The 24,035-nt window shown below is 50.2% G+C and overlaps 1 protein-coding gene across 4 annotated transcripts in view; it reads left to right on the top strand.

Annotated features, from left to right (window-relative positions):
* The window catches only part of ESRRB (estrogen related receptor beta), a 108,533-nt gene that overhangs the window by 51,515 nt on the left and 32,983 nt on the right, over nucleotides 1–24,035 (top strand). The window contains exons 2-3 of one of the 4 annotated variants that reach the window (XM_055304156.1): nucleotides 616–1,025; nucleotides 19,200–19,316. In XM_055304156.1, coding sequence (XP_055160131.1) covers nucleotides 616–1,025; nucleotides 19,200–19,316 — 527 coding nt within the window. Of the gene's footprint in view, nucleotides 1–615; nucleotides 1,026–19,199; nucleotides 19,317–24,035 lie in introns of those variants that run through there. The other 3 variants (XM_055304159.1, XM_055304158.1, XM_055304157.1) reach the window with 3 other exon arrangements.

Raw genomic sequence — 24,035 nt, 5'->3', positions numbered from 1 at the left:
CCAAGAGGGCAACCTTTGTCATCAGCCCTGCCTCTTGCCCTGGCCGGGTGCCTTGCTTGGCATCTCTAGGCCCAGTGTTGGTGATGGTGGCACACGGGGGTGGGGGGGGGGAGCGAGCTCCAAGCTTGGGCTTACCAGAAGCCCCAGTAGGGGCAGGATGAAATGGGTTATCGGGTCACAGTACTGAGGGTGTCTGGTCCAGGGCCCTGCACACCCAGCCTCTCAACTGTAGCCATCACGTATTCTCGTCGTGCAGGAAGGTGGGCCAAGGACTTTGAATGGTTACCGCTCTGTGTCACCCTCATGCCAGCAATCTGCAGAGAGCTGGGGTGTTTGATCTGAAGTTTATTGATCAAACATCAAGTTTCTTTTTCTTTGAGGACTCCCAACGTTCTGGGGGGTGGGGTGGGTGGTAATGCCAGACACTTGCCCTGGGCTGTGCGGTGTCCTGACCAATTGACCTTCGGGGCCAGCATTTTATCTCCCCATGCCTTCGCCTTGAGCCCCTCCCAGCCTCCCCGCCCACGCGGTGCCCGGAGCCCAGAGCTAATTCCTGGGGCGGGTGTCACACCCACCGCGCCCTCCGGAGCTCACTTGCCTGCTCTGTGTCCGCAGGCTGCTGAGCAGAATGTCCACCGACGACCGGCACCTGGGCTCCAGCTGCGGCTCCTTCATCAAGACCGAGCCGTCCAGCCCATCCTCGGGCATCGACGCCCTCAGCCACCACAGCCCCAGCGGCTCGTCCGACGCCAGCGGCGGCTTCGGCCTGGCCCTGGGCGCCCACGCCAACGGGCTGGACTCGCCGCCCATGTTCGCGGGCGCCGGGCTGGGCGGGACCCCCTGTCGCAAGGGCTACGAGGACTGTGCCGGCGGCCTCATGGAGGACTCGGCCATCAAGTGCGAGTACATGCTCAACGCCATCCCCAAGCGCCTGTGCCTCGTATGCGGGGACATCGCCTCCGGCTACCACTACGGCGTGGCCTCCTGCGAGGCTTGCAAGGCCTTCTTCAAGAGGACCATCCAAGGTGCGTGTGGGCAGGGCCCCCCGGGGGGCGCAGGGGGTGAGCCAGGGGCGCCCTGCCGGCAGGTGCAGCGGGCAACCAGGTGCCAGGTCGGGCCGCGCCTCTGCAGCGGTTGGGGGGGATCCGGAGGGTCCCGCCTCTGCGGGGTTCCAGTCCCCACTGCAGGTCAGACTCTCAGCTCGAGGGCTGTGGTCCAGTCGGCAGGTGCTCCCACCTGGTGCCCCAGAAAAGCCAAAGAGAAGCCACGCAAATGCCTCGCCGTGCGTGTCCCTCTCATCGGTAGCGTGTGTCCGGAGCATGTCCCTCAAAAGCTGATTTTTTTTCTAAAGATTTTATTTATTTATTCATGAGAGACGCAGAGACATAGGCAGAGGGAGAAGCAGGCTCCCTGCGGGGAGCCCTAGCAGGACTGGATCCTAGGACCCCTGGATCATGCCCTGAGCCAAAGGCAGGCAGATGCTCACCCACTGAGCTACCCAGGTGTCCCTTGAAAGCTGTTTTTGGAGGAGGAAGTAGTATTCTTTGTCCTGCAGTTCCAGACCCTTTGCAATAAAAAGGGTTTGTCATTTTGTTTTGATCTTATTTATTTATTTATTTATTTATTTATTTATTTATTTATTATTAAGAGAAAGAGTGAGGAAAGGGGCAGAGGGAGAGGGAGCATCTCCAGCAGACTCCCCACACAGTGCAGAGCCCCATGCAGGCCTTGATCTCATGAGCCTGAGATCACGACCTGAGTAGAAATCCAGAGTGGGCTGTTTAATGGGTGGACAAATAAAACACGGATATTTTAATTGTGAAAGGGGCCAACAGAGCAAGGGACAGCCACTCACCCTGTCTGATCTCAGCATGGCCTGTCTTCAAGGGCTTTTTATGGTGTTTCTATCAGTTGAATCATGTTCTGATGGCTATGAGGGTGGCTGCCTCTCTCAGCCGGTAACTGAAGTGATTTGTTCCTATGAAGATGTGCAAGAGCCTTGGTGGGTGCCCTCTGTAAAGTCACCCTAAGGGAAATGGGGGATGGTGATGGGTCCACCCTCAAAGAGCTCATATCAAGTTCATGGCCCAGGGGCCGGCCCAGAGGAATGGTCTGGCACATGGATAGCTGAGATTCTTACTGCAGCGGGGCGTGGGTAGAGCATTTGTGCCATTCATACAGTCAAGTTTCTATTGAGCACCTACTAAGCACCAGCTGTCGTCCTAGGCGCTATCTTATGGGATAAACAAAAAGCCCTCCTCATGCATGTAATTGAGATGAGCTGATGTCAGTTCACTGGGACAGAAATCACAAGCAGACTGGACAAAACCGGGGGGGGGGGCACCTGTCCTGTCCTTGGCCCTGCCTGGCTGTCCTGAGGGTGCCCTCCCTCCCCCCTTCCCCATTCACTTTTAAGAGTCAAGTTGAGCTTTCCTGGGATAACTTGACTTTATTCAATCAACAAATATTTGTTTAAATTTCTTATGACAATGTATTTATTAAATCAGTTGAGGGCCTTAGGATAGGCCATGTTTCCAAATCTACCTATTAGTTGAGACGTTGTGGTATAGTGACTATCCACCTGGGTTCCTGGGTCAGACGGCTCCATCCATTACCTTACAGCTGAATGTCCCTGGGCATGCTGCCTCAGTTTCTCCCTGCGCTCATGTCCTCCTCAGAAAGGTGAGATGCTGTCATTCCTTCCCCATTTAGAGATGTTGAAAGAAGAGTGTGTTAATATGTTTATAAAACACTTCGAATATTGCCAGGCGCTTTGTAAATGCTAAATAAATATTTCCAAGTATTATTTTCACTTTCACAGTATCACTTAGCATATTACTAAGACAACAGACACAATTTATCTTACCAAGCTGGCTTTTGTAATTACCTATATTTAAGTAAAGCGGTGTAATTATTTTGGCTTAGGATTTCAATTATTTTAGCTATTTTAGTTATATATAATATTTATTTTTTAAATGAACCCTCAAAAAAAAAAAAAAACAACCATGTTAAAAATTCAACCAGTACAAAAGAATAAAGCAGTAAAAAGTAGATTTTCCTAAAACTCGAGACTCTGGTTCCTTGTAACTTACCCAGAGGGAGTCATGATACACACTGTATTCAGCAAATATTTATTGAATGTATTCACATCAGGCACTGTCCTAGCCTCCAGCGTGGTGAATGAACACATCCTGGTCCCTGCCAGCTTCAGAGCCCTGAGTCTGGGGGAAGACCCTGGAGTCTCTGTATTTGGAAAGCACTGTGTGGTAATGCTAAGGTTCCTGCCTCAGCCAGGGTTGAAAACCTCCAGTTTGACAGCCAATCAGTATCATTGGATACTTGACAAATAAACATAAGATGTTTAAACCAATTTAAGTTATGGAGGTAGCAATGTATCTTTCTGCCCAAATAAGGAGGTAGTCTTGGTTAAGATTGCCATTATTTTAGATTCTTTGAAGTCAGTTTTTGAAAAATTGCTTTTTAGGAGGCAGCCACATTTTCTTCACTCCCTATTGTTCTTAAATGAGCTGGAGGGGTTCTGGAGCAACTTTTCTGAAAGTCAAGGCTGGTGTGGACTCAGAAACCCTTCTGTCCCTCAGCGGAGGCCTGGGTGCTGAGAATGTCCTCAGCATATCAAGAGCCCACATGAAGGATTTGTAAATAGCCTTAATTATTTGCTCCACGAAGAGGATAATGATCTTTTCCTAGAAGTCAGAGGACAAACAGCAGCCTTTAGTACAGTCAGAACTGAATTGCTCTTGCCTCTTTTCTTTGTCACAAGTCCTGATTCCTGTTTAGAACCAGGAAGAGGTTTCTATCCAGGACAGAGGAAAGGTATATTCTAAAGCTGATGACTTGCTTTGGTTATTTTATTAATAACTCTTTGGTTTTGGTCTAACATTGATTCTGACTTTGTTGTTTCTGAATGTTACGGCTGTAGAAAATTTGGAAACATAGTTAAAGCATAGAGAGGAAAACTGTGACTCTTGGATGACCTCAGAGACAAGTGGGAACTGTGTGGCGTGGTGTTCTGAGTGAGGTACTGGCCGGAAGCAGGAGAAAGAGAGACATGGCACCTGCCCTCAAGACACTGGCATCTAAGGCTTAGAGCATGTGAGTCTGTAGGCCTGGCCTTAGGCTCCAAAACAGGGCATGATCCCCTAAGCACCTACCCAATTAAGGAGGATATTCAGGCCTTTTTTTTTTTTTAAAGTCTGATCACCTGGACTGAAGGGCTTTTGTCACAGAATGATCCATTAGTGAATTTATGTAAATGCTTAGAAAGCTCTGAGAATCATGCTAGCTCCCTCCTTAGATGGCTTCAGTCTCTCATTTCCCATACCAGTATGGGAGGAAGTTTTATAGAAACAAGGATGTCATGATAAACAACTCTCAGCCATTTCTTTCTTTCTTTTTAGATTTTACTTTTCAGTAATCTTTACACCCAAAGTGGAGTTCGAACCCACAGCCTCAAGGTCAAGAGTCACATGCTTGACTGACTGAGCCGGTCAGGAGCAGTCCCCACCTCCACCCCCCCGCCCCGCCCAAGCCATTTATTTTCTATAAATATTTACTGGGCACTCTATATGTGCTGTGCTAGGTGCTGGCACTGAGGATGGGGGAAGGGGCCTGGAGAGGTGGCCTGAGTACAGCCTACAGGCTGAAGCCTGCTTTTGTTGATCAAGGTGGGTGAGGACACTGCCACACCTATTTGTTTACATTGAGTCTGGCTGCTTTGGTGCTGCAATAACAGGATTAAGTCCTTTCCATGGAGATCTTCTGGCTACAAAACCTAGAACATTTGCTGTCTGGCCCTTTGTAGGAAAAATTTGCACTCCCCTGCACTACAGCATCGAACAGGTAGGTGCAGGCCCTCTGCCCTCATGGGGCTTATAGTCAACGCCTCCTAGTGCGTGCTAAGTGTTTATTGCAACTTCGCCTGCCCAATTCTTTGTGAAAGGGAGTTGTCACTGTTGGAGGCGGTGATGACACCCAGAACAGATGAGCTTAGACACAAAAAAGGCACTTTACTGAAGGGATAGAGTGGCTCCATAGCAAAGGAGATAATCCTCAACCTGATTGAATTTGCTTAGCATATCTAAAGAAAAAAAATGTGCTCATCAAAGAGGATCGATCAGTCCCAGAGGCATAGAAAGAGTAGGCAGACTTTGGCAAAGGCACCACTCCTAGGGGCCCAGAGTCAGCCTGGGGACAGACTGATGTCATTAAACATGCAGTTGATGTGATTAACATCTTTCTGATTGTGATCTAGTTCCCCTGTAGGTCTTCTGCTTGGAGTGAACTTGCTGGTTAGGCACATCAGTTTTTCTTTGTACTTGGATGTGCATCCCTGGGCTTATACATCAGGTTTTTGAATTTGGGCGATGGGAGTCTGCCCCGAGAGATGGAGCCCCTTGCCTGGGTTATGATATTGACCTCATGGTAATGAAAACCTTTGTAATGAGTGCCCAAGTAATGACGTGGCCTTTGGGGGGAGGCACCTGGGGTATTTGACCCTGTCACCTGGCCTCCTGTTCCGTTGGGAAACTAGAAGATGCCCCCAGACCCGAGCACTCTCCCCTCCATCTGTGGTGCCTGTGGTCACTGATTGCACAGCGACCTATTGCCGTCCACTGCCGACTGCCCGCTGGAAGAGAGATCTCCCACCCCGGCTCTGTTCTACTCAGGCTTTGAGTCCCACCCCCTCCCCGCTTCCTAGAGACCCTCCTTCCCCCTATCTCTTTTATCTTCTCACTTTCTAGTCTCCTTCCTTCCACCTGCATTTAAATACCTCTAATATCTCCAGTCTAAAACAAAGAAAAAAAACCCACATCCCCTCACCCTTCCACTTCCAGCCCCTTGTTACCTTCCTCGGCTCAAATCATGACCCACCATGTGGGCCAGTATGTCCTGCCCATGCCCCAGTTGCTTCTGGAGTCCAGATGAGTCCCATAGCTCATGAGTGCAGCGGGATGAGTCCTATCCTGCTGCACTCCAATGCCTTTCACACCTAAAGAACATTTGCACTCGGGTGTCCCGGAAGCACCCCAGTACAAGTCCAAAACTGAACATTTTCCCCTTGGGCTCCCATTCCTCGCTCCCCGAGTGTGCTGGTCAGAACTGGGTGTTCCCCTTAACCATCTGAGCCACTCAGGCACCCCCAGAACTGGGTCTTACCCTTCACTCTGCTTCCTGCCCCTCATCCCAAACCAGCGTCCCCAGCAGCCACGTCCTGTGCAGTCTCCTTCCTTCATGTTCCCTGACCTGATGCTTCTCTCCACTTGCCCTGGTCCCTGCCAGGCCACCCCTGACCCCTGACCACAGCAGCTTCTAGTCCGGTCTCCCGGCTGCCAGGCTCACCCCTTTCCAGTCTGCTTTCTTCAGTGCTGCCAGGGAGACCTTTCTGAACACATATTTGAACATGGCACTCTCCTACCTTGCTTGTGGGTAAATCAAAGTTCCAGAATGTGATTGAGGATGTCCTTTGGGATTGTCCCACATTGACCTGGTTGCTTCATCCCCTGCCACTCTCCCTTGCAGACTGTGGGTCAGTCTGACTGCTCTATTTTCCAGGTTCCCAGAATTTGTTGCACGCTATCAATTTCTAGATTTTGCACATACTCTTCCCTTTACTCTGCCTCCCGGACCCAACCTCTAGTCCCTACTTGTGTCCATTAGGTCTCGGGTAGCTGGCATTTCCTTCGGGAAGTCTTCTCCCACTTCCTCATATCTGACACCTCTCCTGGGTGCTCCTGTGAACCTTCTAGCAGCACATCTACAACACTTACCACACCGTGTGGTTTTTGCTGACTTGACTGGTTCCCCAGGAAGATTGTAAGCTCCTAAGGAGTAGGGTTGCATTTACTTTGATGATTTGCTAAACCCCACATCCTCCAACAGTGCCTGGTGCGTAGGAAATTCTCAGTGTGTCTGCATAGAAGGTAATCCCCAGAGTAATCCAGATCCAATGAGGACAAACTGAGGAAGTTTGGCCAATTTGCATATGCGAACTTGCGGGGACCCAGATAAACTAGTTAAACGCCTACTTAAAACAATGAGTTGATGTTAGTTGGATTCATATTTCAAATCACCTTATGTAAAACATCACGTTTTTTTTTTTGAAAAACTTTTTCCTCTCACATTTTGCAAAGCGAGGTTTATTCAACTTTTCACACGGACCTTTGACTAAAGTGCCTTTGCCTTTCCTAGGGCCACTTTTTGAGTCACTTAATACAGTTTTTCAGAGTGTGCTTTCTTTACTTCCGTCGTCCTTACTGGAAATTTTATGAGTATATATGTGCTGCTGTCCCTAAAAATTTCACTTTGAGCTGAGAGTACAGTTCCTAGACCATTAAGATGGTTCTTTTTTAATTTGTGTCGATTTACAATAATGATTTTCACGATGTAGTAGGTGCCCTACTGCTTTTGGCTCTCAGCATTTGTAATCGTGAGGTCATATTCCCTGGGAATAACCACATTGATGTAAAATTTCTTTGCCCCCTTGTTCTGGATTCAGTCAGATGACTAGCAGTGATTGAGGTCTCCTTGGGGCAGTGGGGCTTCCATCATGATGGCCAGTCAGTATAAAGCGGTGCTGCACAGAGCACCTCTGTTAGGAGATGTCACAAAGTCTGGGATATTAAGCAATTTCTTTTCTAAAGGACAATGCTGGTGGGGGGCAGGGGGACACACACCTGCCTTACGTCAGAGCTTATGAAGCAACTATTCAGTTCTGTGTTGAATATTTATTGAGTCCCAACCACAGTGCTGGGAGCAGGGGCCCCTGCCCGGCAGGGCTGATGTCCTGGGGAAAGGCAGACAGGCAATAGGATAGCAGGTAAAGAAGCATCATGACACAGTTGAGAGATATGTTGTGAATGAGCAGAGCCAAGGATGAGACCAAAGGTGGCGGAGAAAGGGGTCTCATTTAGACAGAGGATTTAGGAAAGGCTGTGCTGAGAAGATGACTTTCAAGGTAAGGCAAAGCATGTGGAAGAACGAGCAGTCCAGGCAGAGGAAACAGCTGGTGTGCTTCAGGACCTGAAAGAGGGCAGAGTGGTTGGTGTGAGGGAGGGCAGTCCAGGGGAGGAGATGGGGCTGGGGAGGCTGGGGAGGACGCAGGGGACAGGGGTGGGGGGCATGGGGAATGCTGCACTCGGACTTTCTTCTAGATGGAGTGGAAGCTATTGATGAATAGATGAACACACTGCTGTGGGGAGGGTAAAACCACCCTGCATCCTCCTACATCCTCAGGGCATGTGGCCAACTTAGCAGGTCACCGAGAGGCCCTTAGAGCAGCTCCTTGCTCTGTGACTTCAGATGAGAGCAAGTAAGAGAGAAGGCCTGGCAGGCAGGCGCTGCTTCTGCTCACCAGGGGCCCAGATGCAGGCTTGGAAGGAAACTCCCCCCGGAAGGGGGCAGGGAGATGATTGATGGGTTATCCTGCCTTGGACTGCCTCCAGGCCTTTTGTCCTGGAGAATGAGGCTGGGGATCCCAGGGGACCCAAGACAAGGGGGCTGCAGAGACAGAGCCAGGAGAGAGTGGGAGTCAGGAGGGGGTTGCTGTCCCAGCCCTGCTCCTGACCAGCCCCCTGACCTTGGGCAGGGACTTGGGTTCTCTGGTCTGTCTCCTCATCTATACGAAGAGTCAATTAAATGCGCAGACGGCCCTGGGGCAGTGAAAGGAAAAGCACGTCACAGTTCCTCTTTTCAGAGACACAGCCAGAGTGCAGGTCAGGTGAGACGGAGCCCAGTCAGGGGAGGGACGGCATCTGGAAGGCCAGGCAAGCAGGAATGAAAGGTGAAGTGGCTGGCAGAGAGAGCAGCAGGAGTGGGGGCCAGGAGAGGGCTGGTTCAGGGGTGGGGGGCTCAGTGGCAGAGGACGGACTGAGAAAGCAGAGAAAGCAGCTCGAGGCTGGATGTCACCAGGGCTTTGTGGGCTTTGTGAAAGAAGAGTATATAGGGTATTCGAGGGCCGTTTTATCTGGCTTAGGATCCCAATTTGATGATTCCTTTCTTGATCAACTTGGCCAAGTTACTTATTTTTCTGGGCCTTAATTTCCCCGTCAATGAAATGAGACTAAGGGGCTGATAAACAGTTTCTGCTGTTGGGATCCAGTTCTTGCAGTTTGCAGAAAACAAATGAGTCCTGCATGTAAAGTTTTCAGTGTAGTGCCTGGTATATTATAACCAACCCATGATAACCCTTAAATGCATTTTGTTTTTGCTATTTATGCTCTGCAACAGGAAGCCACTGAAGAGATTTTTGAACAGGGGGTTAATCCCATCTTCTTCTTTTAGCGAGGTGATTCTGGCAAGATAATTCAGGGAAGATGGTCTGGAAGTGGGAGCATCTAGGGACAGGCAGTCTGGTCAGGAGGTGATTTTCATAGTTAAGAGATCTGGGTAACCATCCATCATCTGTGGCAGGAGGGTTAACAGAAGTTAGGCCAGAGAAACTTTTGGAAGTGGATTTAGTATTAATCCACTAATCTCAATCCGCTGGATTTTTTTTTAACTTTATTTTATTTAAATTATTTATGATAGTCTCACAGAGAGAGAGAAAGAGAGGCAGAGACACAGGCAGAGGGAGAAGCAGGCTCCATGCACCGGGAGCCCGGCGTGGGATTCGATCCCTGGTCTCCAGGATCGCGCCCTGGGCCAAAGGCAGACACCAAACCGCTGCGCCACCCAGGGATCCCTCAATCCGCTGGATTGAGACTGACCCTTAGGTTTCAAATTTAGGCTGTTGGGGGGTTGGTAAGGTTACTGGAGGCAAGGAAACCTGGAAAGAAGAATTTTCCAGGTGGTACTAAGGCTGGCTGGGAGCATGGGGTTGGGATCAGGGACAAAGTTTGGGACATTACTGAGTTTGCTCAGTTCACAGGCCTTACTTACCCTGGAGAGTTGGAAATCGGGTCTAGAGCTCTAAGAGAGTAATCTGAGTGAGGTTCGGGATCTCATGAGATCTAGGCAGTGGTTCTTAGAAGTGCGGTCCCCAGACCAGAAGCACCTGGGAGCTAGTTGGAAATGCAAATTTCTAGCCCCACCTAGGCCTCTAATCTGAGACTGGGGGGCAGGGCCCAGCCTTCTGATGTCTCATGCCCTCAGGGAGAGCTTATTTTAGAGAAGTTCTTCTGAAGGAGGGGCAGAGGGTGGGGAACAACAGGAGGAGCTGGTGAAAGGAAGGGAAGTAAGAGCCTTGGAAGGAGACCCGGCAGTCCCATCTCGCATGAGTTCCAACACACGCATTACCCCCCCAACCCCAACATCTCTGATTTGGGCAGAGTGCTGGTCACTCCAGGTGGCCGCCCCTGCCCTCATGTGCACATCAAAACTTGCAGAAAAGCGGTGGTGACCTGGGAGGACCACCCCCCACACCCTGTCCCCCGTCACTGACAACAATGGACATTCCTCAGAAGCACAGCGTGGTGGGCTTCCTTGTTAGCAGGGACCATGATTCTGTGGAAAACCACAAAAACAATGACTTTGATCAAAGATGAATCTGGAGTCACACTCAGAGAAGTGTTCAATTTGTTGTTCTTTTATTTCCTCTTCCATGTATGCTTAGGAAAACCGTAAGATCAAAATTCTATCTCAGTAAAGCTCAAAGAGATCTTTTCATAAGGAAATAAATGAAAATGATAGTGGCGAGGAAGCACAGTCCACTTGACGGGCACATTTCCTTTTTTTGATGCTACATAAAATAATGGTCTTACCATGCAGAGCCCCGTAGAGTCAATGTGATGAGCAGAGAAGTGATCAGAGACCTTGTAAGAGTCCCTGCAGAGGGAGGGGGGGATGAACTCTAACAGCAGAGTTTTAAGAGCTAGGTGTCCTCAGGACTTGGTGGGGTGGCTGGGGGTGGGGAGGACCTGGAGCTGGTGATTGCATTTGACAACTGACTATTCACTGCTGAATTCTAGAGTTTTCCAGGTGGAGGTTCTTGCTTTCAGTTTGTTTGCCTTTTTTTATTATTATTATTATTTTCTTTCTTTCTTTCTTTCTTTCTTTCTTTCTCTTTCTTTCTTTCTTTCTTTCTTTCTCTTTCTTTCTTTTTTTAATTAAGAGAGAGCACAAGCAGGGGGTAGGGGCAGAGGGAAAAGTAGAATCTCTGCTGAGCAGGGGAACCCAGCGTGGGGGACCTGATCCCAGGTCCTTGGAATCATGATGGGAGCTGAAGGCAGATGCTTAACCAACTGAGCCACCCAGGTGTCCATCAATTTATTTGCTTTGATCAACATATGTTTTCAGGCACTGGGCACTATACTTGAGAGAGAAAAATGAAAGATCCCAACAACTTGTATCCATAAATGCATAGAAAGAGGACAACACCTAAAATCCTGATTCTGAAACACTCAGTGGGTTGCTTTAAGTGGAGGGTGGTGGCTGTGGCCTTGGGGGGCAGGGCCTCTCGCAAGATCTCCGGATCATTTCTCTTGTATACCTCCCAGGGACAGAAGGGAGGATGGTGCCTGAGCTGAGATCCGAGCTGGTGGGGTGTTTCAGGTGGAGGCAGGTAGGAGAAGGAACTGAGAGTCCAGGTTGAGGAGGTTAGGATGGACAGTTCAGAGTTGGCCAGATCATAAAAAGTCTGGTTGGCTTTGCCCTGGAGGTTAGATTTCATTCTTTACAATAATAAGGAGCAGTTGGACAATTTCTTAAACTTAATTTCTAAGTTAATTTTTAACTTTTATCACACTAATGTGTGCACACAGTTTTAAAAAGTATAATAGAAGTGTAAATCTCATAATGAAAAGTAACAGTCCCTGGCCCTTCATATTGTCTTTCCTTCCTTCGTGATCCAGAGTTAGCCCTTTAAGAAAAATTTTCTTCTAGCATTTGTCGTCATAGTTATGAATATGATTTTACAGCTCTGTTTACTGAGTTGGTCATTTTCGCATTATTTCTTGACTTCCTGTTACGGACAATGATTAGTCCCAATTACACAACCCATCCCAACCACACACACATTTCCCATCTTTCCATTGTCTGAATATGGTTGCATCACAATTTTTGGTTAAATCTCTTTGCCTATTGTTAGTTCCTCCTCCACTTGTCCTTGACTCTTCTCCCGGGTTTGATCACCTTTCTTCTGGATCCTACCTTTCCCTCTTTCTGCTTCTACTAATTTGTGTGGAGCAGATGCTGGAAAGGCATGAGGAAAGTAAAACTGTTGACGTCTTGGAAGTGTGGAAATGTCTTTACTCATTCCTTCAACCCACACGTAAGATTTATATCTTGGCTTGGTATAAAATTTTGGCTGGAAGTAATTTCCCCCATATGACACCCTGCTGCTTTTCTTAGTTTCTGGTCCTGCCCTCAAGAAGCTTAAGTCGTCCTCTAGCAACTGACTGTATATTGAGATCTTACTCTTGCACACACGGTTCTCAGTGCTGGGGAAACTTCAGTGAACAGAGCAGATAAGAGACAAGATGAATAAATGAAGTCAGGTGATGAGTGCTAAGAAGAAAAAAAGTGGCGATGCGCACAAAGGGTGTGTGTGTTTCTCTTGGGCCTTTTTTTCCCTTGTGGTTTCAGATATGGTGACCAGTCTTATTCTCGATCTTCTATATTTGACTTGTTTTTTACTTTCTGAAAAATTTTAGAATCTTTTCTTTCTATGCCCTCTTGGATCGAAATTTTATGGTATAGTCTGTGTTGTATTTTTTTTTATTTCATATTTTTGTTTTGTGAGCATCGAAGAGTTACCACATGCAGTTTTAAGAAATAATCCAGACAGATCCCATACTCCTTTCACCCAGTTTCCCCCGAAGTTAACATCTTTTTCAGGTTTTGCCAGTTGTACATTCTGTGTGTGTGTTTAGTTCTTTGCAATTCTATGCAATTTTCTCACTCCATGGACACAATCAGATAGAGCTGCATGTACCCAGGATTCCTGGCTTTGCCCTATTATACCGTAACCACCTCCCTCTCTCTCTCCCTTCCCTGACCTTTGGCAGCTATTAATTTGTTCTCCACCTCTACAATTTTATCCAGGGCTTTTTTCATTCATTCTTTTGGGCTTTTACCTTTTGTCTGGAAACTCATACTCTTCAAGTCTTAGAAATTTCCACCACTCCCCTCCTACCTCTCTTCTTTGATATCTGCCCTTGTGACAACTTCGTCTTCACCCTTTCTCTTTTAAAAACTTCTGATGATTGGATACTGAGCTTCTAGGATCTGTCTGATTCTTACGTCTTCTCTAGCCTGTTGTCTATTTCTTCGTTGTTTGTTCTGTTCTAGAGTAGCTCCTCAGCTCCTGAATTGTGGCTTTCATATTTTTAATTTCTATGAGCTCCATTTTATACATTTTTTTCCTTTTTATTGCATGCTGTTCTTGTTTCATGAATGCAGTGGGCTTTTTTTTCTTCTCAGGGTGATAGTATGCTGATAATTGCTTTGTGAGCCTTGTTGCTACTTTATTGCTTTGTCCTGGTTTCTTCTCACACCCTTTTCCCTCATTTATTTGTTTTGTTTTGTCTTTCAGATTGAAGACTTTTTTTTTAATAAATATATTGGTAATTCTTGGCTGTCTGTCTTAAATACAAATAGGGATAAAAAGCATAGAAGGAGTATTCCCTTGGTTTATATTTATCTGCTGGTCTTCTCTATGATGCTGTACAGTCTCCCCAATAAGAATTCTATAAATTCCTTTCTTCAGGTGGGAGTGCTACCGACTGCTAGAATTCTGGGAGTGGGCCTGGGGTGGGCTGGGTGGTCTCATTGTTCAGTCATCCTGTTTTCAGCTTTAGCTTTCCCTCTGCTCACAGCAGAGTCTAGATTCTTGAGTCCAGAACTTAACTTGCTCATGTTAAGCTGGCTTCTCTTGGATGGGTCGTGGAGGACTCCTTGGTGGCCACATGGAATGGTAGCTAAGTATTCTCTACATACAGATTACCAGCGAATTTCCCTGTATTCAGCCCCACACTCCATTACGTCTTCCTCTGTATCTTGAGCCTTCCATGCCTGAGGCTTTCTGAGGTTCTACCGTACAAATGTCATGTCATCTAGACCTCCAGCCTCTTTGGTTACTTTTATTTGTTTGTTTGTTTTGTTTTGTTTTGTTTTTATTTATTCATAGAGATGCAGAGAGAGAGAGAGGCAGAAACACAGGCAGAGAGGCAGAAGCAGGCTTCATGCAGAGAGCCCCATGTGGGACTCGATCCCGGGACTCCAGGATCACGCCCTGGGCTGCAGGCGGCGCTAAACCGCTGAGCCACCAGGGCTGCCCTTGTTTTGTTTTTATATATATAGAGAGAGTACATTGTGGGGGGAGAGATGAGGGAGAGAGGGAGAGAGAGAGAGAGAGAGAGAGAGAATCTTGGGTAGGCTCCATGCTCAGCACAGAGCCTGACTCAGGGCTCAACACCAGGACCCCAAGATCGCACAACCTGAGCCGAAATCAAGAGTTGGACACTCAACCTCCTGAGCCACCCAGGCGCTCCTGGCTACTTTGATTTTTTACTTCATCCATTCTTCTGCAACAGTTCTCACTGTCATGCTGCCATTCAGTGTGCTGTGATAGAGGAGTTTTGCACAGGAAGGTTATTAGCATCACTCCAGGGGCGGTGTGGGTGCTACACTGAACAGAGGCTAGTGCATAGACGAGAGGCAAGAGGCCCTGAGTGTGGGGTCTAGCTGTGGCCAGAGGGGATGGAGGGGTGAAAAATAAACTGAATAGGATGAGAAGGACCTTCGGACTGATAGGGAAGGATTCCGGATGCCACCTCCGTTTCTGACCTAAGGCGGTGGGGTGGCTTAGTGGTCGTTCTGCTGAGACAAGGGACATGGTGAGAGGAGCATGTTGGGTGAAGATAGGTTCAGTGGAGGAAGTGTGAGGAACCCAGTGGACACATCCAGCAGGCAGAGGGAGACAAGGGTGCAGAGCACTGGCAGTGCCTCTTGCTGCTGATCCTTATCAAACAGGTGCTAGCGAGGGCTGGTGGCATGAATGAGCTCATCCAGCTGGCGGGTGAGGAGGAGGAAGGGTATGGAGTTGAGGACCATGGGCCACGTGGGGAAGACAGAGTCTGTGTCCCCCAGAGGTGAAATAGATAGGGGAGTGGAACCAGGTGACTGCCATCCCCGCCCTTGCACCACAGTGACCTAAAGCAGTGGCCATTCAGGCCTGGATGCTAGCCAGCAGCCTCTGACACATGCATCCCCCAGGAGCCCTCTGAGCCCCCCTGGTGCCACCCGTGAGCCCCGGGAGAGGATTGCCCACTGCCTGCAGCTGCCAGGGACAGCTGATGGGGATGCCCTTGGGCTTTCCTTCTGGGGCACAGCATCAAAGAGGGCTGCTGGTGGGGATTTCCCTTCTACCTTGAGGTCAGAGGTCATGCAGAAGTCCAGGTCAGGTCCTGGGCATTCCTGCCTCCCTGCCACACTACAGGGGCAGGTACACCAACTCTGAGGTCACTGGTGCTGATGTGTTTAAATGTCAGTGAGTGGCCAGCCTCACATCTGACACCTAGAAAAGGCTTACCCCAGAGACTTTTGCTGAATTGACCCTGACCGACAGGCCTGGATGTCAAAGTAAGCAGAGTTGCCTCCATCCCTTGCTTCCGTCCCCCACACTGACCTCACTGAGCCCTTTATGTGCTTTCCGTCCCAGTATCACACAACTTTAGATGATGAGAATGTGCCGGGCCCATTTTACAGATGAGGAAATGGACCCAGAGAGGTTTAGGTGACTTTGCCTGAAGTAACATCTGCCTGTGTCTCTGCAGGACACCCTCCTGTGTTAGAACCCCGAATGTATGCTTGCCATTGGCTGTGTCCTTGTCCTATGAGAGCCCACCTCCAAACCTGCCTCGCTGCAGCTGGTGGCGAGTATGTGTGTGTGCACCCCAGACGCCCCTCCCTGCTCCTGAGCCCTCCTAGACTGCCCTCCAGAGACCAAAGGAATTCTGATGAATTAATCTCATCACTTTATCGAGGAGGCACTTATAGAAATTACAAGGCAAGGCCACCAGCCTGGCTTTGCTGGCAGCTAGCCGCTTGGGCCATAAAACAAATTGAAAGGAACAAAAATAAATAAATAAAATTAGAATTCTCTCTCTCTTCTCTCTCTCTCTCTCTCTCTCTCTCTCACACACACACACACACACACACACACGAGGTCAAGAACATTGCTTGGGTTCTTGTTGTTAACGCTCAGTCCCCTTGTCCTGGGAGGGCACCGGTGCCAAATTGACAGACATTTATTGACCTCCTGCTCGAGCGACAACCCCGCAAAACCTGGGACCCATCTTCCTTCAAGAGATGACAGGCTGGCTGTGCAGCCGAGACCAGTGAAGGTGAAGGGCTGGCAGCATGCAAGTGGCCTCCCAAGGCAGCGTGAGTTACCTTGCCAGGTGAACGCGGGCCCGCAGCGGGCCCTGTGAGCTCACTGCACAGTGGTTCAGAGGCAGACTCGAGCCAGACCATCTGGGTTCAAGCCCTTGCTCTGCCTCTTCCTGGGCTCTGCTCACCTCTCTCAACTCTAAGATGGAGAAAAAAGATGTTCCCCTTCAGAGTTGTTGGGAAAATGAAACAGGCCCTGTATGAAAAGCAGAACGGTGGCTGCTTCATGATGAGCACTTGTCACTGTTGGTTCTGGGTGTGGATTGAGCACCTGCCGTGTGCAAGGCACCTGGTCTAGGGGTCAGACGGGCGAGAGGGAGGAGAAGCAGCGTCTACTTTCCGGGGGCCCTGGGGGTCTAAGCCGGGTGGTGGGGTGGTGGAGAGAGCTCACTGGGGTTGTTCTGGGCAGCTGGAACCAAGGCCTGGAAGCGTCGGTTATCACTGAGTTGCAGGAACTGATACTTATGGAAAGTGATGGGGATGTTGAGGCAGAAGAGAGAGGGGTGAGGTGGGAAGCAGCAGGGCCCAAATTCTACAGAGCCTTCAAAGCCAAGATGGCCTTGGATGAATTAGGTTCTGTTTGTGTTTCTCTCCTGTTTATCTTTTCAGTTTCTCACGCTTCTGGGAGTATTGAAATTATTTGCCAAGAAGTCACACAAGCCAGAGTGCCCTAGGAAATGGATAGCGTTGGGCAAAAGAGGGGAGGGGCACTCAGAATCTTCATCCCTTCCCCTTCCTGCCCTCTCCCACCCCCAGCACAGAGGGTGACTTCTAGAGCTCCCTAACCCGCAGGAACTGGGAGGGACAAAGGTGATAAGGTGAGGTAGCTAGAATTCAGAGACAAAGACAGGGAGAGAAGAGAAATGGGAAACCTAAGGTGCCCCAGGCAGATCTGCTCCCTTCCTCACCAGTACAAAAGGGGGCTAAGGATACCACAAAGCTCTTGTGAGCATTCACCTTGTGACTGGGGCCCAATAATTTTAGTACTCCAGAGCACTTTGTCAGGGGTAGGAGTTGGTTCCGGCCCGCTCTCAGAAAATCTGGCAGTTGCTGTTGTTCATAGGCCACCATGAGGAGGCTGAGGTACGCCCCCTCCCCACTGCTGGGTTAGCAGCAGAGAGGGGCCTGGCTGGTCTTCCCAAGCTTCTCGTGGGGTGCAAGGTGGTGCAGGGGATCTGTGTGGCTTTAATCACTCATTTCACTCCCCTAGTCTCAGTTTCTGGGTCTGTGAAATGAGGCCCTGAGAGGCCCACCTCCGAGGGTTCTTGTGAGGAGTGAGAGCCAGCAGGTGCATAGTAGAAGGGACTGTTGGAACCACTAAGATCGATGTGTGTGTGTGTGTGTGTGTGTGTGTGTGTGTGTGTGTAGAGGGGATTCAGAGGCCAGGCAGACCTGGAACTACCCTCTCAAGCCCTGTCTCAGGCTGGGAGTGACCCTTCGGGGGCTGCTCTTACTGGGCCAGGTGGACGGGACAGCACCCCTGCTCCAGGGGAGTGTCCCTGGGCCTCAGGAGGGGAGTCAGGTGGGCAGCCTTCTGGGAGTCACTTCTTGCTCCCTCAGCAGGTAGGCATCTGGATGGGGTGGGGACAGGAGGTTTACCCTAGTTCAAAGTCTGTTCTCCAAAAACCACAGGCTCTGGACCACCCCACAGATTTGGGACAGGGGCCAAGAAGACCAAATAAAAACAAAACAGCCCTGGGGTCGCTGCCTTGCATTTTACCTCCCAGTTGCCTCCCTACCCTCCCCACTCCACTGAGCCCCCTTTTCCTTCCCATTGGTTTGTTCTTCACATGTAGAGCTACATGGTCCATCTTTGTTAAGTAATTGTAGGCAGGTAAGAGTACAAAGGACAGAGGCTCTGTCCTGTGTTGCAAAGGCAACTGCAGCCTCTCTTGGCAAACGGAGACAGCATCAATTCCTACTCCATGGGATCACTATGAGGACTCAGTAGGTGATTCATTCAACGCGCTTTTCTTGCTTGGCTTCTCCATGGCAGGGGCTGATCTCCGTGTGGCCAGAGAGGTAAACGGAGGGAGCGTGGGTCAGGTTCAGGGTAGCCATTATAATTCATTAAAGGGGTGAGACAGAAAATGATCACAAATTCCTTCTCTAGTAATGAACTATGGTTATATAATCACCAGCTCAACGTTGAAGAGTGCTTTACAGTGTATATGTATTTTTTTAATTAACCTCTGCGCCCAATGTGAGGCCTGAACTCACCACCCTGAGATCGAGAGCCCGTGCTGCACCAACTGAGCCAGCCAGGCACCCCAGGGTTTTTATATAATTGTTAAAGCAATTTTATAACCATGATCTTGCTAATCTTTCATTTCGGAGACATCACACTGTTTTGCAGATGAGGCAACTAAGATTCAGGGAAAGTAAAATGATTTCAAGATCAACAGGCTGGAGAGGGCTGAGCCTCTAGTGGGGTGTGGAGCACAGGCCCAGGGCCATGTGGGGCCAGAGCTTCTGAGAGGCTTTTCCCGTGACTTGGGACCCCAGGCTGGAGGAAGGGCTTAGAATGACCAACATTCTGGTCAGTGCAGGGGGTGTTCTCTGCCTGGGATAAAATGCCAGCTCAGCGGTGTCTTCAAAGCTGAGGGTGACCATTCCTCAGAACTGTGGCTGCCCTGGCCCACTCAGACTGCTGGGACTGGGATCTCTGTATTGGAGAGAGTTGGAAGCATTTTGACAAGTGCCTCAGAGCACCTACTTGGAGAGCCACTGCCCTATGGGAAGCTTGGGATGAGGGGCAGTTGTGGGTCTGGCGGGTTAATCCCCATCCAGCCTCTGGTTGGCGGTGGGGGCCCTGGACACCACCTGGCAACCCTGTCTGTGTCTGGTTACAGGGAACATCGAGTACAGCTGCCCAGCCACCAACGAGTGTGAGATCACAAAACGGAGACGCAAGTCATGCCAGGCCTGCCGCTTCATGAAATGCCTCAAAGTGGGGATGCTGAAGGAAGGTAAGAGGCCTGCATACCCATGCTGTGCTCTGACTGGGGGTCTCAGGGTCCTGTGTTCCTGTCCCCAGGGCAATGCAGACCCTGGAAGTCTCTGCACACATCCCAGGTGAGGACCCTGCTCACATACACCCTGCCTACGGGTTTACAGTGGCCTTAGAGCTCCACTCCTAAGGGAGACATGGGGCGTCAGGAAGGCAGGTCTTAGACATTCCCCATTGAGGATCCTTTGGGAAACCCTGACCCCACTTGGACCCTAGAAAGCTAGCTTGGCCTCCCAGGGAAGGCCCTCCTCTTGGGTGGGACGAGGCCCTGGTTCAGATGCTGTTTGAGATGCTGCTCTACCTCGCAGCGGAGCCCAGAGTTTGGAAGTACAAGAAGCAGAGACATTAAGGGCCAGAATGACACGTAATGTCCTCTTCACCTGAGCAGAGCAGCCGTGCTCTCCTGCACATGGGCAGGACACCACTGTCACCTTGTGGAGGTTTTCTGCCTGCCATGTTCCCCGCCACCTTATCTTCTCACTTTCCTGTCTCCTCCTCCTCTGCGGCTGTGTCAGCCTGCCAGCCTGGAGGCACAGGCCTCGGGTTCTGAGGGTAGGACACACCCAGATTTCAAAGACTTGTTAGGATGACAAAAAGTATAGTAATTAAATAGTGCAGTCATTATTTTAAAAAACTGATTGCATGTTAAGGTGATAATATTCTGGATGTAGTGCGTTAAACAAAACATGATGATATTAAGATCTCCTGCTTCTGTTTTACCTTCTTTAAAGTGGCTACTTGCAAATTTAAAATGATAACGTGGCTCTCATTATGTGGACCTCGCTGCTCTGGGGCTCCTCTTCACCTCCCCTGTTGATCTGCTCAGATGGGTGACCCTCCTTCAAGACCATTTTGGGGGATGGGTAGTGTGTGTGTGTGTGTGTGTGTGTGTGTGTGTGTGTGTGTGTGTATTTCTCCCCTACCCCAGCTTTCGAGGGAGCTGGTGGAGGTTCTTTCATATCAATCATATCTTTTATGATTCTGGGCCCTAGGATCCTTCCAGAAGTGAAAGGAGGCAGGAAAAGAAAAGGGGTTTGTGCTGATGATCACATAATGGGGAAGGGCTAGGAGAGAAAGGGAAGAAGCCAGTTTGGAATGTAGTCCCTCACTGAGAGGGAAGTTTCTGGAAGTCAGGCCCAGCCTTTGAGGGCCCCAGAGCACTCCTCCCACTGTCCTCTTCTTGCATCCCCTGGAGAAAAGAAGGCACGAATTTAAGATAAGATGCTTTGTCAGTTGGACAACTTGGACCTCGTTGTTGCTGAAATCAGAAACCCCGTCCCCCAGTTCCCATCACCACCCCCCTGAGCCCAGCCCCGCCCTGTGTGTGCACTTCTAAAGCAGAAGGTCCTGAAGCAGCCTCAACTACCCCCGTATCATATAGATGTTGGCCTTTCAACTGCATTTCTCATTAGCCGCATCATTTACCACATCATTTACCGCCTTTGAGATGGTGAACCCACTGAGCTGTTAGAAACACGCCAGCTGCTTCATGGGTATGTGTGTGGGGGGTCAACTGAGGAACAGTTCTCTTTCTAGAAAAAAAAAAACAGGCTTTCTTAGACCTGCCAAAAGATTGTGCGTTAGTTCATTTTGATTCTACATGACTTTGGTCTTATCCTGGTTGTAGGTGTGACTCCAACTAGTGGCTGACCCGGGTCCACTGACTCCTACACCAGGCTCATTCTGCTTCCCCAGAGTATCCTGGGGTGCACAGAGAAGGAAACTGAGGCATAAGAACCTCAGCAGTCTGCTTTAGTGCTGACTTCCTCTTATATGCCCTGCTGGAAACCAACTTAAGGGTGTCTAGGTCTTAGAGATGCTCCCCACTCCTCAGTCCTGCCACCTTGTCCTGGGAAGCTGGGTGTGAGGGCGCTGGGTCAGGCTGGGGGCAGCTGTCCAGTGGCCTTTTCCTGGTTGGGGTTTGTGGCCTCTCTTTGCTTACTTCACAGCATCTGAGGATCTTAGAGCAGAAGGGAGCTGCCGTGCTACCAATACGCTCCTGAGTTTGAAGGATGACAGAGTTGAGTCTGCAGGGTTGGGGTTCGAGGCCACTCTCACCCTCGGCCATCTGCTGGTTTGTGATTCGTGGGGAGCTGGGCCCAGAGCCTGGAGCTTTCGCATGCTCTGTGCTGTGTCTGCCCCAAGCCCAGGCCACCCCACCCTCAGCCCAGGATTGTGAGCTGGAGAGCTGGGGAGGCAGAAGGAGAGTTGAGGACATGGGAGGACCACCACTTGACATCCCTGATGGTTTCTAAGGACAGCGTCTAAGGAAGACTCTCCTCGGGGACTACCCAGTGCTGGGAAGAGAGTGCAGGTGTCTCCTGGAGGCCCCCGCAAAACGGGGGAATGATGAGGGGAGCCCATTGATGGCAGAGAAGTGTGTGGCCAAGGGCACAGTGATGGCAAATGCAGCTAGGTACCCGGCAGGCCACTTCTGAGAAGCGAAGTAGATGCTGTGTGTCCCAGGACTCTGTGAGGGAGAGCTAGGGGTGTCTCAGAGGAGCTCTGCCTCCAGTGGGCCCCAACCTCAGCCTCCCTCTGCTCTAAACAGCTCTGTAGTTGGCCCAGGACCGGGATGTGGGAAAGGGTTGAGACTGTTGGCAGGAGCAGAGCAGGTGTGCTGAGGTAACCCAGCCTGGAGAGGCCCTTTCTGGAGCTCAGCCTGGAGGAGGAGGCGGCAGTCACCAGAACCCGCCCCGGTACTGGCAGTTCCAAATCCGGAGGGGGCAGGATGACACAAAGGCACTGAACGTGGACAAAGCCCAGCGGTTCCATTTCAGTTCTGTCCCCCGCAGGGCTGAGCCTTGGCGGGATCCTGCCATCAGAAGATCCACGGGGACCAGCCCCCCTAGGAGGAGCTTGCCTCATTGAGGAGCCTGGGTCCCCGCCAGGCAGGGACTCTTGGCAGCTGCCCTGGCTTCTGCTTTTGTTCGGTTGTCCCTCCACCACTTGGTGAGCAGGAGCCCAGGCCCCTGGGACAGGTGCGGGCTCCCTGCTCCCCTGCCTCCCTCTGCCTTCCCTCAGACTGACCTGACTCCAGGCTTCCTGGGAGCTGCTCCTCCTCCTTAAGGTTCCACAGTGGGGGCCTCACATGGGGGAACCGGGGACTGGGGTCCTGGGGCCCCTCCTCTGTGCAGGGGTGCGGGGTGGTGGGAGGCTGGAGAAAGGATGTGAATGCCTGCTCCCCTTCCTTCGCATCCCACCTACGCATCCGAAGGCTGTTTCCTACCTTCTGTCCAGCAGCCCTAGAGGTCTCTTAACAGTTTTGCTTTTCTCAAGTAAAACAGCGTGAGGGACTGCTTCATGATTCGGGCGGGGGCGGGGGGCAGCCACTACGGGGTGGCGGGGGGATGTCTGGTCCTGTGGCTTCCTTTGGCTCAGCCTCTTCCTTTTATTTATTCTTTCTTTCTTTCTTTTCTTTTCTTTTCTTTTCTTTCTTTCTTTCTTTCTTTCTTTTCTCTTTCTTCTTTCTTTCTTTCTTTCTTTCTTTCTTTCTTTCTTCTTTCATATTGGTGTTCAATTTGCCAACATATAGAATAACACCCAGTGCTCATCCCATCAAGTTCCCCCCTCAGTGCCTGTCACCCAGTCACCCCAACCCCCTGCTCACCTCCCCTTCCATCACCCCTTGTTCGTTTCCCAGATTTAGGAGTCGCTCATGTTCTGTCTCCCCCTCGGATATTTCCCACTCATTTTTTTCTCCTTTCCCCTTTATTCCCTTTCACTATATTTTATATTCCCCAAATGAATGAGACCATATAATGTTTGTCCTTCTCAATTGACTTACTTCACTCAGCATAATACCCTCCAGTTCCATCCATGTCGAAGCAAATGGTGGGTATTTGTCATTTCTAATGGCTGAGTAATATTCCATTGTATACACCAGCCTCTTCCTTGAGGCTGCCATAGGCTCTGGAATCATCGACTGAGCCATGTAGGCAATGCCCAAAGGTCTGCCCACTTTAAGCAAATCCAGTGTGTGAAAGTCTTTACTTTCAGGGAGGGGGAAAAAAGTGATTTTTCTCATCATAAAAAATTGAATACAAAATCCACACGTGGTTGGGAGTTGATGCCCGGGCCCTCCCCCAGCCCTGAGGGGAGCTCGCTGTGCTTTGCTACTTCTCCCTTACGCTCCTGGGCCTCTACCCTTCACCGGAACAGCAGGGGTGTTGAAACCTGCTCTCCCCATCAGCGGGTCAAGGTGGGGACCAGATGGAACATGACTTGGTGAAATCCAGTGTGGGATTGCTTCAGGATGTCACCTCTGTGGGCGTGTTATTCTAGTATTTGATTCAAAGGCAGTCAGGTTGGCACTGAGCTTTTTTAGCAGCCCACCCATTGTGGTGGGCGGGGCGTACTGCCCGCCCTGGTTTTCCTCCTGGATTCCCTGGTGGGCATCTCAGAGGTGGTATCCGTCTTGAGCTGGCCCCCTGTCTGGGGTCTAACGTCAGGATGAGCATCTCCCTTGGGACAACCGTGGAGAAGCTCTCCCTTGATAGGCGGGCTTCCCGGCCTGGCTAGGGTGTTGGCCTGACAGCCCCTGAGTGGAAGAGCCTGGAATACCATGTGCTGCATTTCTCAGGGAGCCCCCGTGCCTCGGCACAGCTCTGAGCTTTCAGCAGCTCTCTCTAGAAGGCTCGTCCTGCGAGCTTCGCCTTCCCTTCAGCTCCCCTCACCT

Source organism: Nyctereutes procyonoides, unplaced genomic scaffold, assembly GCF_905146905.1.
Source record: "Nyctereutes procyonoides isolate TBG_1078 unplaced genomic scaffold, NYPRO_anot_genome, whole genome shotgun sequence".
NCBI lineage: Eukaryota > Metazoa > Chordata > Mammalia > Carnivora > Canidae > Nyctereutes > Nyctereutes procyonoides.
Note: the sequence above shows the minus strand (reverse complement) of the source record. Positions and strands in the feature narration are given on the sequence as shown.